This window comes from Oryctolagus cuniculus, chromosome 12 (genome assembly GCF_964237555.1).
Source record: "Oryctolagus cuniculus chromosome 12, mOryCun1.1, whole genome shotgun sequence".
In the NCBI taxonomy this organism is placed as follows: domain Eukaryota; kingdom Metazoa; phylum Chordata; class Mammalia; order Lagomorpha; family Leporidae; genus Oryctolagus; species Oryctolagus cuniculus.
The window spans coordinates 58,282,595-58,299,743 of NC_091443.1; the positions used below are offsets into that span (position 1 = coordinate 58,282,595).

The window sequence follows — 17,149 nt, forward strand, 5'->3', positions numbered from 1 at the left end:
TCTGTAGGAATAATGGATCACAGCAGAACAATGGAGGTGGGAGTAAGTGGACCAGTTGGGTGATGTCGTATTCCAGACAAAAGATCATTATGAGGTGACAGTATCACTAGAAATGGTGAGAAGTGCCTGGATTTAAATATATATATATACTTAAATATATATTCTGGAAAAGCACAGAAAATAATGTTAATTGGTGAAATACAGGAAGTGTGGGAAAGAGGAGTCCAAAAATGTGGATTTTAGCCTCTAGGCAATGGGGACTCTTTTTTTTTTTTTTTTTTTTAGTTTTGAGTGAGACAATTACAGTAATATATTTTAACAATTATCTTGACATAGGAAGCAAAATGAACTATTAGACAATAAAAGAGAAGTCCCAGGAAAATTTGGAGTTGTCTCTATTATTCCAGGCATGAAGTGACAGGCACCTGAATTCAAGTGATGACAAAAGGAATGGCAAAAAATCATGGATATAAAGACGGCATGAATGTAAACAGGAACATTTTAACAAAGATTGCTTGCAACTAGCAAATAAGGAATAAGGCCGACTGAGTTTGATAATGTTGAGAAGGTAGGTGATCTTGGTCAGGACTGTATCCATTCAGAGCTAGAAGAAGGCTGACTCCAAGAACATCAGGCACCTGAGACATGAAGAAGTACAGAAAAGACTTTTTAAGTTTTTCAGTTTGAGGCAGAGAAGAAAGATACAGAGAAAGCTAGAGAAAAACTAGACTGGAGAGAGGCAATCCTCAGGATAGGAGAGACAGCTGTGGTACTTGTCCATATTGATTTGACAGAAACAAGACTGAGACAGAGAGAATGAAGATACTGTAGTGGGTTGGCTAACTGCAGTCTCGGAGAAGACAGGTGTAGTTGGGGTTCAAGCACAAGGAAGGGCTCAGTCGCATACAGAAGACCGCTTCTTCATCAGGAAGCAAGGACAGGTGTGGGCACAGAAAAGTCAGGAGGGGCTGGGAGTAGAGTGATTTCTAGTATGGTGGCTTCATTTTCTCTGTGATGGGGAGATACGTCATTCATTCAAAATGAAAAAGGTAAAAATATTTGAGACTTCAGGATCATAGAAGGAGGATTAAATAGCCATTACAGAGAATGAGCAGAAAATACTTTTAGGAAAATATAAAATTGCCAGATAATATTGAGAAATTTGCTGTCATTTAATACAATGATTTTTGTATTCTTTTGTCTTTTTTTTCTTTTTAACTTTATTTAATGAATATAAATTTCCAAAGTACAGCTTATGGATTACAATGGCTCCCCCCGCCCCCATAACTTCCCTCCCACCAGCAACCCTCCCCTTTCTCGCTCCCTCTCCCCTTCCATTCACATCAAGATTCATTTTCGTTTCTCTTTATATACAGAAGATCAGTTCAGCATATATTAAGTAAAGATTTTAACAGTTTGTACCCCCATAGAAACACAAAGTGAAAAATACTGTTTGAGTACTAGTTAGAGCATTAAATCACAATGTACAGCACATTAAGGACAGATACTACATGAGAAGTAAGTGCACAGTGACTCCTGTTGTTGACTTAACAAATTGACACTCTTGTTTATGGCATCAGTAATCAACCTAGGCTCTTGTCATGAGTTGCCAAGGCTATGGAAGCCTTTTGAGTTCACCGACTCTGATCATATTTAGACAAGGTTGTAGTCAGAGTGGAAGTTCTCTCCTCCCTTCAGAGAAAGGTACCTCCTTCTTTGATGACCTGTTCTTTCCACTGGGATCTCACTTGCAGAGATCTTTCATTTAGGTTATTCTTTTTTTTTTTTTTTTTTTCAGAGTGTCTTGGCTTTCCATGCCTGAAATACTCTCATGGGCTTTTCAGCTGGATCCGCATGCCTTCAGGGCTGATTCTGAGGCCAGAGTGCTGTTTAGGACATCCACCATTCTATGAGTATGCTGTGTATCTCGCTTCCCATGTTGGATCATTCTCTCCTTCTTTTAGTCTATCAGCTAGTATTTACAGACACTAGTCTTGTTTATGTGATCCCTTTGACTCTTAGTCCTATCATTTTGATCAATTGTGAACAGAAATTGATCACTTGGACTAGTGAGATGGCATTGGTACATGCCACCTTGATGGGATTGAATTGGAATCCCCTGGTATGTTTTCAACTCTACCGTTTGGGGCAAGTCAGCTTGAGCATGTCCCAAATTGCGCATCTCTTCCCTTTCTTACTCCCACTCTTATATTTAACAGCGATTACTTTTCAGTTAAGTTTCACCACTTAAGAATAACTGTGCATTGATTACAGTATTCAACTAAAAGTATTAAGTAGAACAAACAAACAAAAAAAATACTAAGAGGGATAACATATTAAGTTATTCATCAACAACAGGGCAAGAGCTGATCAAGTCACTGTTTCTCATAGTGTTCATTTCACTTTAATGGATTTCCTTTTTGATGCTCAGTTAGTTGTCACCTATCAAGGAGAACATATGATATTTGTCCTTTTGGGACTGGCTTATTTCACTCAGCATAATGCTTCCCAGATTCCTAACAGGGATCACTTTTCAGTTAAAATTTAAACACCTAAGAATAATTGTGTGCTAATTATAGAGTTCAACCAATAGTACAAGAACAAAAAAAAAATACTAAATAAAGTATTACATTGTACATCAACAGGACAAGAGCTGATCAAGTCACTGTTTCTCATAGTGTCCATTTCACTTCAACAGGTTTCTCCTTTGGTGCTCAGATAGTTGTCGCCGATCAGGGAAAACATATGGTATTAGTCCCTTTGGGACTGGCTTAATTCACTTTGCATAAGGTTTTCCAGATTCCTCCATCTTGTTGCAAATGACTGGGTTTCATTGTTTTTGACTGCTGTATAGTATTCTATAGAGTACATGTCCCATAATTTCTTTATCCAGTCTACTGTTGATGGGCATTTGGGTTGGTTCCAGGTCTTCGCTATTGTGAATTGAGCTGCAATAAACATTAAGGTGCAGACAGCTTTTGTGTTTGCCAATTTAATTTCCTTTGGGTAAATTCCAAGGAGTGGGATGGCTGGGTTGTATGGCTGGGTTACATTCAGGTTTCTGAGGAATCTCCAGACTGACTTCCACCTGTGGCTTAACCAGTTTGCATTCCCACCAACAGTGGGTTAGTGTCCCTTTTCCCCTACATCCTCTCCAGCATCTGTTGTTGGTAGATTTCTGAATGTGAGCCATTCTAACCGGGGTGAGGTGAAACCTCATTGTGGTTTTGATTTGCATTTCCCTGACTGCTAGTGATCTTGAACATTTTTTCATGTGCCTGTTGGCCATTTGGATTTCCTCTTTTGAAAAATGTCTATTGAAGTCCTTGGCCCATCTCTTAAGTTGTTTGTTTATTTTGATGTTGTGGAGTTTCTTGATTTCTTTGTAGATTCTCGTTAAAACCCTTTATCTGTTCTGTAGTGTGCAAAATTTTTTTCCCATTCTGTCGGTTGCCTCTTCACTTTCCTGACTTTATCTTTTGAATACAGAAACTTCTCAATTTGATGCAATCCCAAATGTTATTTTTGGCTTTGACTTCTGTGCTTCTGGTGTATTTTACAAGAAGTCTTTGCCAGTAGCTATATCTTGCAGGGTTTCTCCAATGTGCTCTAATAATTTGATGGTGTCAGGTCGTAGATTTAAGTCTTTAATCCATGTTGAGTGAATTTTTGTGTAAGGTGAAAGGTAGGGGTCTTGCTTCATGATTCTGCAAGTGGAAATCCAATTTTCCCAGCACCATTTATGAATAGACTATCCTTACTCCAGGGATTGTTTTTGGATCCTTGATCAAATTTAAGTTGGCTGTAGATGTTTGGATTGATTTCTGAGTTTCTATTCTGTTCTATTGGTCTATCCATCTGTTTCTGTACCAGTACCATGCTGTTTTGATAACAACTGCCCTGTAGTATGCCCTGAAATCTGGTATTGTGATGCCTCTGGCTTTGTTTCTGTTTTACAAGATTCCTTAGGTATTCTAGGTCTCTTGTGTCTCCATATGAATTTCAGCACCATTTTTTCCAGATCTGAAAAGAAGGTCTTCGGGATCTTGATTGGTATTGCATTGAATCTATAAATTGCTTTAGGGAGAATGGACATTTTGATGATATTGATTCTTCCAATCATGAGCATGGAAGATTTTTCCATTTCTTGGTATCCTCTTCTATTTCTTTCTTTAAGGTTTTGTAATTTTCATCGTAGAGATCTTTAACGTCCTTGGTTAAGTTTATTCCAAGGTATTTGATTGTTTTTGTAGCTATTGTGAATGGGATTGATCTTACAAGTTCTTCCTCAGCCATGGCATTGTCTGTGTATACAAAGGCTGTTGATTTTTGTGCATTGATTTTATACCCTGCTACTTTGCCAAACTCTTCTATGAGTTCCAATAGTCTCTTAGTAGAGTTCTTTGGGTCCCCTAAGTAAAAAATCATATCATCTGCAAAGAGGGATAGTTTGAGTTCTTCCTTCCCAATTTGTATCCCTTTAATTTCTTTTTCTTGCCTAATAGCTCTGGCTAGAACTTCCAGAACTATATTGAATAGCAGTGGTGAGAATGGGCATCCCTGTCTGGTACCAGATCTCAAAGGAAATGCTTCCAACTTTTCCCCATTCAATAGGATGTTGGCCATGGGTTTTTCATAAATTGCTTTGATTGTATTGAGGAATGTTCCTTCCATACCCAGTTTGCTTAGAGTTTTCATCATGAAAGAGTGTTGCATTTTATCAAATGCTTTCTCAGCGTCTATTGAGATAATCATATGGTTTTTCTTCTGCAGTCTGTTAATGTGGTGTATTACATTGAGTGTTTTGCAAACATTGAACCATCCCTGCATACCAGGGATAAATCCCACTTCGTCTGGGTGAATGATCTTTCTGATGTGTTGTTGCATTCTATTGGCCAGTATTTTATTGAGTATTTTTGCATCTATGTTCATCAGATACATTGGTCTGTAATTCTCTTTCAATGCTGCATCTTTTTCCGGCTTAGGAATTAAGGCGATCGTAGCTTCATAGAAAGAATTTGGGAGGATTCCCTCTTTCTCAATTTTTCTGAATAGTTTGAGAATTAGAGTTAGTTCTTCTTTAAATGTCTGGTAGAATTCAGCAGTGAATCCATCTGGTCCTGGGCTTTTCTTTGTTGGGAGGGCCTTTATTACTGTTTCAATTTCTGTCTCAGTTATGGGTCTGTTTAGGTTTTCTATGCCTACCTGGTTCAATTTAGGTAGGTTGTATGTGTCCAGGAATCTATCCATTTCTGATAGATTTCCCTGTTTGCTGGCATACAAGTCCTTGTAAAATTTCTGATGACTCTTCCAATTTCTGTGGTGTCTGTTGTTACATTCTCTTTCATCTCTGATTTTAGTGATTTGAGTCTTTTCTTTTTTTAGTTAGTTGGGCCAATGGGGTGTCAATTTTGTTTATTTTTTCAAAAAACCAGTTCCTCCTTTGGCTGATTTTTTGTAATGTTTTTTTTTGGATTCAATCCTGTTGATTTCTTCTCTGATTTCAATTATTTGTCTTCTCCTACTAGATTTGGGTCTGGTTTGCTGCAGTTTTTCTAGATCCTTGAGATGAATTGGAAGCTCATCTATTTGGTGTCTTTCCAATTTCTTGATGTAGGCACCTATTGATATAAACTTTCCTCTTAACACTGCTTTTGCTGTACCCCTAAATTTTGGTATGTTGTGCTGTTATCCTCATTTACTTCCGGAAAGGTTTTGATTTCTCTTTTAATTTTTTCTATGACCCATTGTTCATTCAGGAGCATGTTGTTCAATCTCCATGTGTTTGCATATGCTCTAGGGATTCCTGAGTTGCTAATTTCCAACTTCATTCCTTTATGGTCTGAGAAGCTGCATGGTATGATTCTAATTCTTTTGAATTTGCTGAGACTTGCTTTATGGCCTAGTATGTGGTTGATCCTAGAGAAGGTTCCAGATACTGCTGAGAAGAATGTAAATTCTTTATGTGTAGGATGAAAAGTTCTGTAGATATCTGTTAGATCCATTTGGGCTGTAGTGTCATTTAAATCTACTGTCTCCTTGTTGATCTTCTGTCCAGTTGATCTGTCTATTTCTGAGAGTGGAGTATTGAAGTCCCCCAGTACTATTGTATTGAGGTCTAAGTCTCCCTTTAAGTCCCTTGACATCTCTTTTAAATAAACCAGTGCCCTGTAATTAGGTGAATATACATTGATAATCATTATATCTTCCTGTTGAATTGATCCCTTAATCATTATATAGTGCCCCTCTTTGTCTCTCTTAACAGTTGTTGTGGTAAAGTTTATTTTGTCTGATATTAAGATGGCTACACCCGCTCTTTTTTCATTTCTGTTGGCATGGAATATCTTTTTCCAGCCTTTCACTTTCAGTCTGTATGCATCTTTGATGGAAAGATGTGTTTCTTGTAAGCAGCAAAGATGGGTTTTGTTCCTTAACCCAATCAGCCAATCGGTGTCTTTTAACTGGACAGTTCAGGCCATTAACGTTCAATGTGACTATTGATAAGTAGTGACTTTGCCCGCCATTTGCCAAAGATAAGTTCTAATATATGTTTTGAACTTCCTGTGATCTTTTGCTGTGAGGTTTCCTTCCTTTACCTTCTTTCATATTGATGACCGTGTTTCTGTGTTTCTGTGTGCAACACATCTTTAAGCATCTTTTGCAGGGCTGGACGAGTGGCGACAAATTCTTTCAATTTCTGTTTGCTGTGAAAGGTCTTTATTTCACCTTCATTCACAAATGAGAGCTTTGCAGGATATAATATTCTGGGCTGGCAGTTGTTCTCTCTTAGTACCTGGGCTATATCTTGCCATTCCCTCCTAGCTTGTAGGGTTTCTGATGAGAAGTCAGCTGTGAGTCTGATTGGAGATCCTCTGAGAGGAATCTGACGTTTCTCTCTTGCACATTTTAGGATCTTTTATTTATGTTTCACTGTGGTGAGTTTAATTACATGTCCTGGTGAGGATCTCTTTTGGTCATGTTTATTAGGGTTTCTATGAGCTTCCTATACTAGGATGTCTCTGTTCTTCTACAAACCCAGAAAGTTCTCTGCTAGTCTCTCACTAAAAAGGCCTTTAATTCTTTCTCCCTCTCCATGCCTTCAGGAACTCCTAGAACCCGAATGATGGGTTTTTTAATATTATCCTTTAGATTCCCGACAATATTTTTTAGATTTTAATTTCCTCTTCTTTTCTTTGGTTTGACTATATTTTCCTGTTCTCTGTCTTCTAAGTCTGATATTCTCTCTTCTGCTTCAACCATGCTGTTTTTAAGGCTCTCTAATGTGTTTGTCATTTGATCTATTGAATTCTTCATTTCATTATGATTTCTCGTCACTATCACAGTTTCCTGTTGTACTAGTTGTTTCATTTCATTTTGATTCCTCCTTAATATTTCATTTTCGTGCGAGAGATTTTCTATCTTGTCCATTAAGGATTTCTGTAGTTCAAAAACTTGTTTTGAGAACTTCTTAATGTTCTTAGCAATTTTTTTGAGATCCGCTTCTTGCATTTCTTCTATCTCATCATCTTCATAATCTTGAATTGGGGTGTCTTTTTCATTTGGGGGCATCATAGTGTCTTCCTTGTTCTTGTTACCTCGGTTTCTGCATTTGTTGTTTGGCATATTGGAGATATTCTTTGGTTTCTTCACTGTGGTGTTTTTTCTTGTTATACTATGACTCTAGATTAAGTGGACTGTCTGCTTTTGATGGATCCTTAGAGGTTGTGATGCGTGTGGCCAGAGAGCTCTGCTTGGTTCTTTAGGGTTAAGGGTATGCAAAAGGTGACTCACCCAGATTGTTCTCTCGCTCGTTCGCTCTCTCTGTCTCTTTTTTTTTTTTTTTTTTTGACTCAGCTGAGAAATAATTCCACACAGCTGAGTGGAATTGAGGGTAGTTGATGTATGAAATCTGGCCCCTGTAGGTATTTGTCTGATCTACCCCTGGGACCACTCAAAGAGTTTATGCAGCCTTCAGTGTGGTCTCAAATTTCTCTGCAGTCTCTCACTGGGTTGCCAAGGTTACCGAGTTTGTGTACTCGGTGAGTTCTCTCGCCCTCCCCTCTCAGATTTTCACAGTCTCAGTTCGTTAGCTACACACTTTCACTAGGTCTTAACCTCCTGTTATTTCTCCCCACCAGAGTCAGGTTTTTCTGCTTGGTTAATGGTGGGCGCCGCTTTACATATGTAAAATGGCGCCTGCTTTTTTTCTTGCTTGGCTTTGTAATGTGAGTGGAGAGAGAGGCTAGTGTCCGTGCCGGTTACCCTTATTTATTCATATTTTTTTCTCTCCTCCAGTCAGCGTGGTGAACTTTCCCCAGTGGGGCTTCAGGCCTCGTTCCCTCTAGGCTCTTTCTGCCTTTCCCCGCTAATGTCTCAGGTTACCAAGGTTTTTGTCTCACCTGCCCTTCCAGCGCTGGCGCGCAGACTCTGTGGCTCGGCTCCCGCGGCTCGGCTTTCACATGGTGGGTGACCTTGCTCTCCCTGTAGGTCCTCCGTGTCACATCCACTAGATCCGGAAGAGTTTCCTCTGCAATTTTTTCCTGAGCCTTTTCCTGAGGCTACAGTAACTCCACTTTTATTATACTATCTTTTCCCGGACCATTGGTGTGCGCCCTCACTATTCCACCATCTTGGCTCTGCTGATTTTTGTATATTTATGTTTGAATATCCTATGATAACCCAAAGTTAATTTATAACCAACAGCCTGGTACCCCCAAAATGTTACTTGCCTCTCTTTTTTTTGAAAGATTTATTTATTTATTTGAAAGGAAGAGTAACAAACAAGAGAGAGAGAAAGAGAGAGAGACAGAGAGATCTTCCATGCACTGGTTCACTCCTCAAATGGCTGCAACAGCCAGGGCTGGGCCAGGTTGTAGCCATGAACCAGGAACTCCAGCCAGGTCTCAAATAGGAGTAGCAAGAACCCAAACATTTGGGCGAACATTTGCTAATTCCCAGGCACATTAGCAGGGAGCTGAGTGGAAGCTTATTGGAAGATGGAACTGGGAATGTGCACTCTGATATGGGATTTGCACATCTGAAATGGCAGCTTAACTAGCTGTATCATAATGTCTACCCTGTTACTTGCCGTTTATACAAATAATCTCTACACATTTGAAATCTAAAGTCATAAACTACACATTTTTGAGATACATTTCAAAAAGTACTTTTGCCAAAACCATAGTATCCATTTCTGAAGTTCTCTTTCCTTTGTCCATACATTTAATTTCATTATGTATGCATAATATTTTTATTACATCTGTATAATAAAATTACATTTATGGAATAAATTTTATATATATGCAAAGCTTTTGTAAGCTAATAGTCTGATAGTAGTGAAAAGGTAGGCATGTAGATACAATGTTAGGCACAAAACAAAATGCTATGAATATAGTTCTAAAAGGTGAACATGAAAAATAATTATGTCCTCTAGACTGACTTCAATAAATGACACTAAATTATCTAGAAACAAATAGAATTTGTCACAATTATGTAATAATTAATTTTTCTTTTAATCTTCACCATCTGTCTGGCACATGTTAGGTGCTAAAGAACATTTAATAAAAGAAGGAATTAACATTTTGGGGATTTCTAGACATTTGGTATATGCCAAGAGCTATAAAATAATCAATTATGAATCACTTCAAAAGAAAATGCAAAACTCATAAAAGTATAACTGCTAATAGTTCTTATCACAGTAGTAGTATTAATCACATAGGAAAATGACTTATCAGAGGAGTTGAGTTCTTTCACACAAGTGAAATAGTTTTCTTTTTCCTATCATGATTGTGGAATAAAAAACTCCAAATAGTGCTAAAATTATACCGTTCTAGTCAGTGAAATATGGCCATACTAAACATACGATGTGCCCCCAAACTCAAACACAATACATAGAAAACAGTAAATGGGGCCAGTGCTGTGGTGTAGTGGGTAAAGCCACTGCCTGCAGTGCCGGCATCCTATGAGGGGGCAGGTTTGTGTCCCGGCTGCTCCACTTCCAATCCAGCTCTCTGCTATGGCCTGGGAAAGCAGTAGAAGATCCTCTACATCCATGTGGGAGACCTGGAGGTAGTTCCTGGCTCCTGGCTTCAGATTGCCGCAGCTATGGCCTTTACAGCCATCTGGGGAGTGAAGAGAAGATGGAAAACCAATTTCTGTCTCTCTCTCTGCCTCCCTGCCTCTCTGTAACTCTGTCTTTTAAATAAATAAATAAATAAATAAATCTTTAAAAAAGAAGAAAACAGTAAATGAAAACTGAATCTTCCTTGAATGTGTGGGGTGTATTAACGATTTGACAATGATAAGGGTGAAACAGGTTAATTTGAACCCTTTTGACAATTTCTAGTTTGTAGAATAATTTCATAATTGGCCAAAGACAGATTAGATAACACAGTCACTATAGGAAGCTTTTATTCCTGTTTCTTATGGCAAAGCATGTGATCACAGAGACTGTTCATTAGGAGCAGAGTACCTTTTACTCAAAAATGTCTGTTTTAATGAAGTCAAGCTTCTGACAGAGCAATTTCTTTTAGGTATAACATAATCCTGTATTTGGGTCAACATGCTACTAATAATTTTCATAATTTTAAGCATATTTCATATGAAGTTTAATTTCTTCATAAAACATTTAATGTATGTATCTGCATTTTTCTAAAATAAATTTGATTTTATGATCATTATATCACAGTACATTTTCCCTCTTTAGATGACTATATTTTGAAAAATATAAATTCTTACCTCTAAGAGAATAGGTTCCATTTGATCTAAGGTTTTCCCAAGATGCTTATCTGGATCTAAACCTGTTGAAAAAGGTTAAAGTTTTTAAGATAACTATTACACTGGAAGCTTAAAGACACATTTCCCTTCCCTTTACTCCTCTCTGCACAGGAAACCAGTTTCTATACTTTAAATTGCTTTGACTCTAAAGTAAAATGTACTTTCTTAGTATTTATTTTATTATTATTCTTGGGTAACTATTTTCCTTGCTCCTAAAAAAGAAGTTTCAATTAATTTAATTTGCACTGTTATCAACAACCTACTGTATAGTTTCACTTCCTTTCTTTTTTTGATAACTGTAATTAGGATGGAAAAAAAAGTATCATTTCAAAGATATAAAATTTAATCCTTGTTATTTTAATTACTATGTTTTATTTTTCTCATGGAAAATAGGGTAAATGTTCTAACTTATCCTTATTTAATTTAAACTTCAAGCACCTTGTTTAGAAAATAAGAATAGAAAATAGAGTGGATGACTGTTGTGCCTATATAATTAATTTACTTAATAGTAGTGCATGGACATAAATAACTGGATTATCAGATTAAATGACATTTCATTTGTTCAAAGATATGTTTTCCAAGAAAAATAAATGGGGCCAGCTTTGTGGCATAGCAGGTAAAGCCACTGCCTTCAGTGCTGGCATCCCATATGGGTGCTGGTTCAAGTCCTAGATAGTTTACTTCCTCTCCAGCTCCTTGCTAATGCACCTGGGAAAAGCAGTGGAGGATGGCCCAAGTGCTTAGACCTCTGTACCCATGTGGGAGACCCAGAAGAAGCTCCTGCTCCTGGCTTTCGTCTGGCCTATCCCTGGCAGGTACAGCCATTTGGGGAATGAACCAGCACATGGAAGATCTTACCAAGGATAACCAGCCAAGAAGATAAAGAAAGTTACAGGTCATAACTTGGCTCAGAAATGAACAAGTTCATTTTAGATATTTATATTCATATATACATATATTTGCTTAATTTATATAAATTATATTTTTATTTATTATGCAAACTAATTAATAGTTTTATTTCCAGTTGGATGCCTTTAGAGGAACATTTCTTGCAACCACATATCAGAATAAGAAAAGGAAATCAGGTAAATATTAAGTGTTTTCTTTTTACTGAGAATTAACTTAGATCAAATTCCCAATTAAAATACCAAAAACGTTCTTCTCAGGTCTGGAAAAAATGATCCTAAAATTCATATAGAATCACAAGAGACCTTAAATAGCTAAAGCAATCCTAAAATAAATCTTGAGGCATCAAAATACCTGATTTCAAGGTATATTACAGTGTAGTTATAATGAAAACAGCCTATTATGGCACAAGAGTAGACACACAGACCAATGGGATACCCTAGAGACCCTAGAAATTAATCCACACATCTACAACTAACCTTTGACAAATGAGCTAGAAATACTCCCTGGATAAAGGGCAGTCTCTTCAACAAATGTTTTTGGAAAAATTGGATATCTGAATGCAGAAGTATGAAACAAGACCCCTATCTTACACCCTACACAAAAATCAACTCCAAGGACCAAGGATCATGCTTCCCATTGCTCAAAAATAATCGGGAAGGGGGAAATGTGGTGTAATGAGAAGACCATGCCAAGATGGCCACTGACAAGCAAGTGTTAGTTACTCAGGAATGGCTTCAGAACCCACCTGGCAAAGGAGCCTGCCTGGCAACAGGCTGTGATTGGTTAGGGCATAAACCACCCCTTGACCGGATTGGCTGTCTTGGCTATATAAGCTGATGTACCAACTGAAATAAACGAGTCTACAAGCTGCTTTCCTCTAGCTCGCTTCACCCGACTCCTGGTGTCTGTATGGTGACTCCACACCTCTTGCTCCGACTGCGCTTCTCTCAGAACGAATCCACCTCAACAACAATGGATCAGGATCTAAATCTAAGACTTGAAACCATCAAATTATTAGAGGAAAACAGGGGAAACACTGCAAGACATTGACATAGGTAAAGATGTCTTGGATAAGACCCCAGAAGCACAGGAAATAAAGGCAAAAATAGACAAATGGGATTGCATCAAATTAAGAAGTTTCTGCATAGCAAAGGAAACAGTCAGAAAAGTAAAGAGGCAAATGACAGAATGGGAGAAAATATTTACAAACTATACATCTGCTAAAGGATTAATATCCAGAATATATAAGGAACCCAAGAATTTCAATAATAAAAAAGCAAACAATAAAGTTAAGAAATGGGCTAAGGAGATGAATAAGCATTTTTTTCCACTGGAGGAAATACAAATGGCCAACAGACACAAGAAAAAATGGTCAGGATCACCAGCCATCAGGGAAGTACAAATAAAAACCACAATGAGGTTTCTCCTTGCACCAGTTAAAATGGCTATCATTCAAAAATCCAAATATAACAATTGCTGGGGAAGATGTAGAGAAAAAGACACTATAATACAGTTTGTAGGCAGAAAATATGGAGATTCCTCAGAAATCTGAAAATAGATCTACCATAGGACCCAGCCATTACATGCCTGGGAATTCAACCAAAGAAAACAAAAATAGCATATGAAAGAGCTATCTGTATCCCAGTGTTTATTGCAGCTCAACTCAAAGTAGCTCAATAGGAATCAACTGAAATGTTGATCGAATGATGACTGGATAAAGAAATTTATATACATATATATATGTATGCACATATATATATATGGTTCATGTTTACATGAACAAAAAAACTAGGCCAAATATCTTAATAGGTACCTCACCAAGAAGTTATAGATATGGCAAATAAGCATATGAAAAGATGCTCTATGTCTTATGTCATCAGAGAAATGCAAATTAAAATAATGGGATGCTACTACAATCTATTTGAAATGCCAAAATCTGGTAAACTGGCAACACAAATGCTGGAAAGTCATTGAGCAATACCATTTCTGACAGGTATGCAAAATGGTACAGCCACTTTGTAAGATAGTTTGAAAGGTTTTTTTTCTTTTTCTTTTTTTTTTAACTAAACTGAATGTACTCTTAATGTATGATGCAGGAATTTTTCCCTTTGATGTGTTAAAAACTCAAATCCATGCAAAATCCCACAGATGGAGGTTTGTTACAACTTTATTAATAATTGATAAAACTTGGAAGCAAGTTTTCATTCAGTAAATGAATTAATAAAATATCATACATGCAAGTAATCAAATATTATACAGGACTAAAAAAGAAATGAGCTAGCAAGCCATTAAATGGAGGCATATTACTTAGTGAAAAGCTTCAATCTGCAAAGGCTACATACTGTAGGATTTCATATAGATAACATTTTTGAAAAGGCAAAGCTATGGATAGAATAAAAACAATCACTTACTGATGTTAGGGAGGGGAAGGGGAAGAAGGCTTAAAAAGGAAGAGCACAAAGGATTTTGATTGGGATTGCACTGAATCTGTAAATTGCTTTTGGTAGTCAGTGAAAATACTCTGTATGATGCTATAATGATGGATACATGTTATTATGCATTTAACTAAAGCCATAGGACATACAATACCAAGAGTGAACCTTAATGTAAACCATGAATTTTAGGTGATAATGATGTGTCCATATAGGTTCATTAATTGTAACAAATATACCACTATGGTAGGGGATGATGATAATAAGGGAGGCTACATTATCTCGGGTGAGAGACATGTGGAAAATCTCTGTATTTTCTTAATTTTGCAGTGATTCTTATGTGGGCCTAAAAAATATTCTTACAAGAGGAAGAGGAACTTTGTGGACTTGAGTGGAGGGTGTGGATACACAGTATGAGCAAGAACACGAACACTGCACAAAACTGCAGCAGCCAACTTGGTGACTGAGGTGAGACTGGACTGCAGCAAAACGTGGTGATATAGCAGGAGGAAGAGCTTCAGAAGCCTTTGTGTGTGAATATAGCAATTGGCTGAGACAAGACGCCTTCTTGGCCGTACTAATGGCAGTGGTGGGAGAGAGAGCAACATTCAGCCAGTGGCTCTTGTGTATGTGTGTGATCCAGATATTCTAGTGGAAGGAAAAATCTGCTGTCTCCACTGACTGGTAGGTGGATGAGCACCCATGTAGGACTGAGGGTGCCCCCAGGCTCCCATGATCAAGATATGTAAGCAGAGCTGACTCGGGGAACATTGTCCTCTCTGGTGACTCAACAGACTGGCAGGGGAGAGTGAAAGCACTGCACCCAGCAACTGTAGGAACCTTGTGTGCTGACACCATGGGGACCTGGTGGTTACATGAGACAGTGCAGGGTGTAGCTGAGTCTCTGGCCAATTATACTCGGAGCTGCTTGGTTTCCTAGGTAGATCACTGTAGTGGGAACTTGCTCACAGTGAGGACTGTGAAGATCATTTGTGTGGTTCATACAGTGGTACCGATGAGTATTGAACACATGGAGAGCTAACACCTGGGGATTTCTCAGCTTGGAGGAGAGGAGGTAATGAGGTGATCATACCAATAGAGATGACCATTCCCCTCTGTAAACCAGAGATCTACCACGCCCAACTTAGGTGTTACCCTGGATATTTGCCCCACTGGATCACTGACCAGAGCTCCCTGCCCACACCCATCACACAGTTATTGGTATTCACTGAAAGGCAGATGTCCCTCTAAGCCACAGAGGCATAGCTTAAAAATAAAGCCACCAGAGGAAAAAACACAACAAATCAACTTCACAAATGCCTAAAAATAAATGAAATTTTTTTAAAAAAAATTAAGAAACAAGAATAAGGAAGACAACATGACACCTCCCCCAAGAAAGGAACACAAGAATATTTAAGTATTAGAATGTGAATATGGAGAGTGATGAAATGCCAGAAATGGAATTCAAAAAATTAATCATAGGATTACTCAAAAGCAATCAGAAGCAAATCCATGAAGTGAAGCAAACAATGTGACATAAATGAAAATTTTTCCCACGAAATTTAGATTTTTTTCTTTTTTTAAAATTTCTTTGACAGGTAGAGTTATAGACTGTGAAAGAGAGAGACAGAGAGAAAGGTCTTCCTTCTGTTGGTTCACTCCCCAAATGGCCGCTAAGGCCAGCGCTGCGCCGATCTGAAGCCAGGAGCCAGGTGCTTCTTCCTGGTCTCCCATGAGGGCGCAGGGGCCCAAACAACTGGGCCATCCTCCACTGCCCTCCTGGGCCACAGCAGAGAGCTGGAGTAGAAGAAGAGCAATTGGGACTAGAACCCGGAGCCCATATGGGATGCCGGCATCGCAGGCAGAGGATTAACCAAGTGAGCCACAGCGCCAGCCTTCGAAATTTAGATTTTAAAGAGAAATCAAAATGAAATATTAGAAATGAAGAACCAATAGAGGAAATAAAAAAAAAGTGGTGGAAAGCCTTAACAGCAGACTTGGAAAGGCAAAAGAAAGAACATCTAAGTTGGAAGACAAATCTTTGGAAATCTTCATATCAGACTGGAAAAAAAGGGAGAAATTTAAAAACTTAAAAACAGTTTTGGAGATTTACAGGATACTACTAAATAACCCAACATATGGGTCTTAGGAGTTCCTGAAGGTGTGGAAAGAGAGAATGGACTAGAAGGCCTATTTAGTGAAATGATTACAGAAAACTTCCTCACTTTGGAGAATGAAAAGGGATGTCAAAATACAGCAAGCACATAGAACTCCTAATAGACATGACCAGAATAGATCTTCACCATGATACATTGTAGTCAAACTCTTCACAGTAAAACATAAAAAAGATTCTAAAATGTACACAAGAGAAATGCCAGATTACTTTCAGAGGATCTCCAATTAGACCCACAGCTGACTTCTCATCAGAAACCCTACAGGCTAGGAGAGAATGGTGAGATATAGTCCGTCTTAAGAGAAAAAACTGCCAGACCAGAATACTGGACCCTACAAAGCTCTCATTTATGAAGGTGAAATAATTTCCATAGCAAACATCAATTTAAAGAATTTGTCACCACTTGTCCAGTTTTACAAAGATGCATAAAGATGTGCTATACACAGAAATGCAGAAAGATGGCCATCATTACAAAAGAATGTAAAGGCAGAAAATCCCCCAGTAAAAGCACCAAAAAATTCACAGTAAACAATAGAAATATTTATGGAAAAATGGCAGGGAAAGTCATTACTTATCAATAGTCATGTTGAATGTAAATAGCCTCAACTTTCCAGTTAAAAGATACAGAAAGACTGAATAGATTAAAAAACAAAACCATCTATTTGCTGCCTACAAGAAATATATCTCACCAACAAAGATACATGCAGACTGAAAGTGAAAGGATAGAAAAAGGCTTTACATTCTAACAGAAAGCAAAAAAGGGCAGGTGTTAATATTAGACAAAATAGACTTTAATACAAAAATACTGTTAAAAGCCACAAAGAAGGGCACTATGTAATGTTTAAGGGAACAATTCAAC

General features: G+C 37.9%; 1 protein-coding gene across 3 annotated transcripts in view; it reads right to left on the bottom strand.

The window, feature by feature from the left end:
- DPH6 (diphthamine biosynthesis 6) overlaps positions 1 to 17,149 on the bottom strand; it is a 232,300-nt gene that overhangs the window by 60,445 nt on the left and 154,706 nt on the right. For 2 of the 3 annotated variants that reach the window (XM_002717996.5, XM_070053968.1), the window contains one exon: positions 10,738 to 10,799. In XM_002717996.5, coding sequence (XP_002718042.1) covers positions 10,738 to 10,799 — 62 coding nt within the window. Of the gene's footprint in view, positions 1 to 8,154; positions 8,507 to 10,737; positions 10,800 to 17,149 lie in introns of those variants that run through there. The other variant, XM_051822558.2, reaches the window with a different exon arrangement.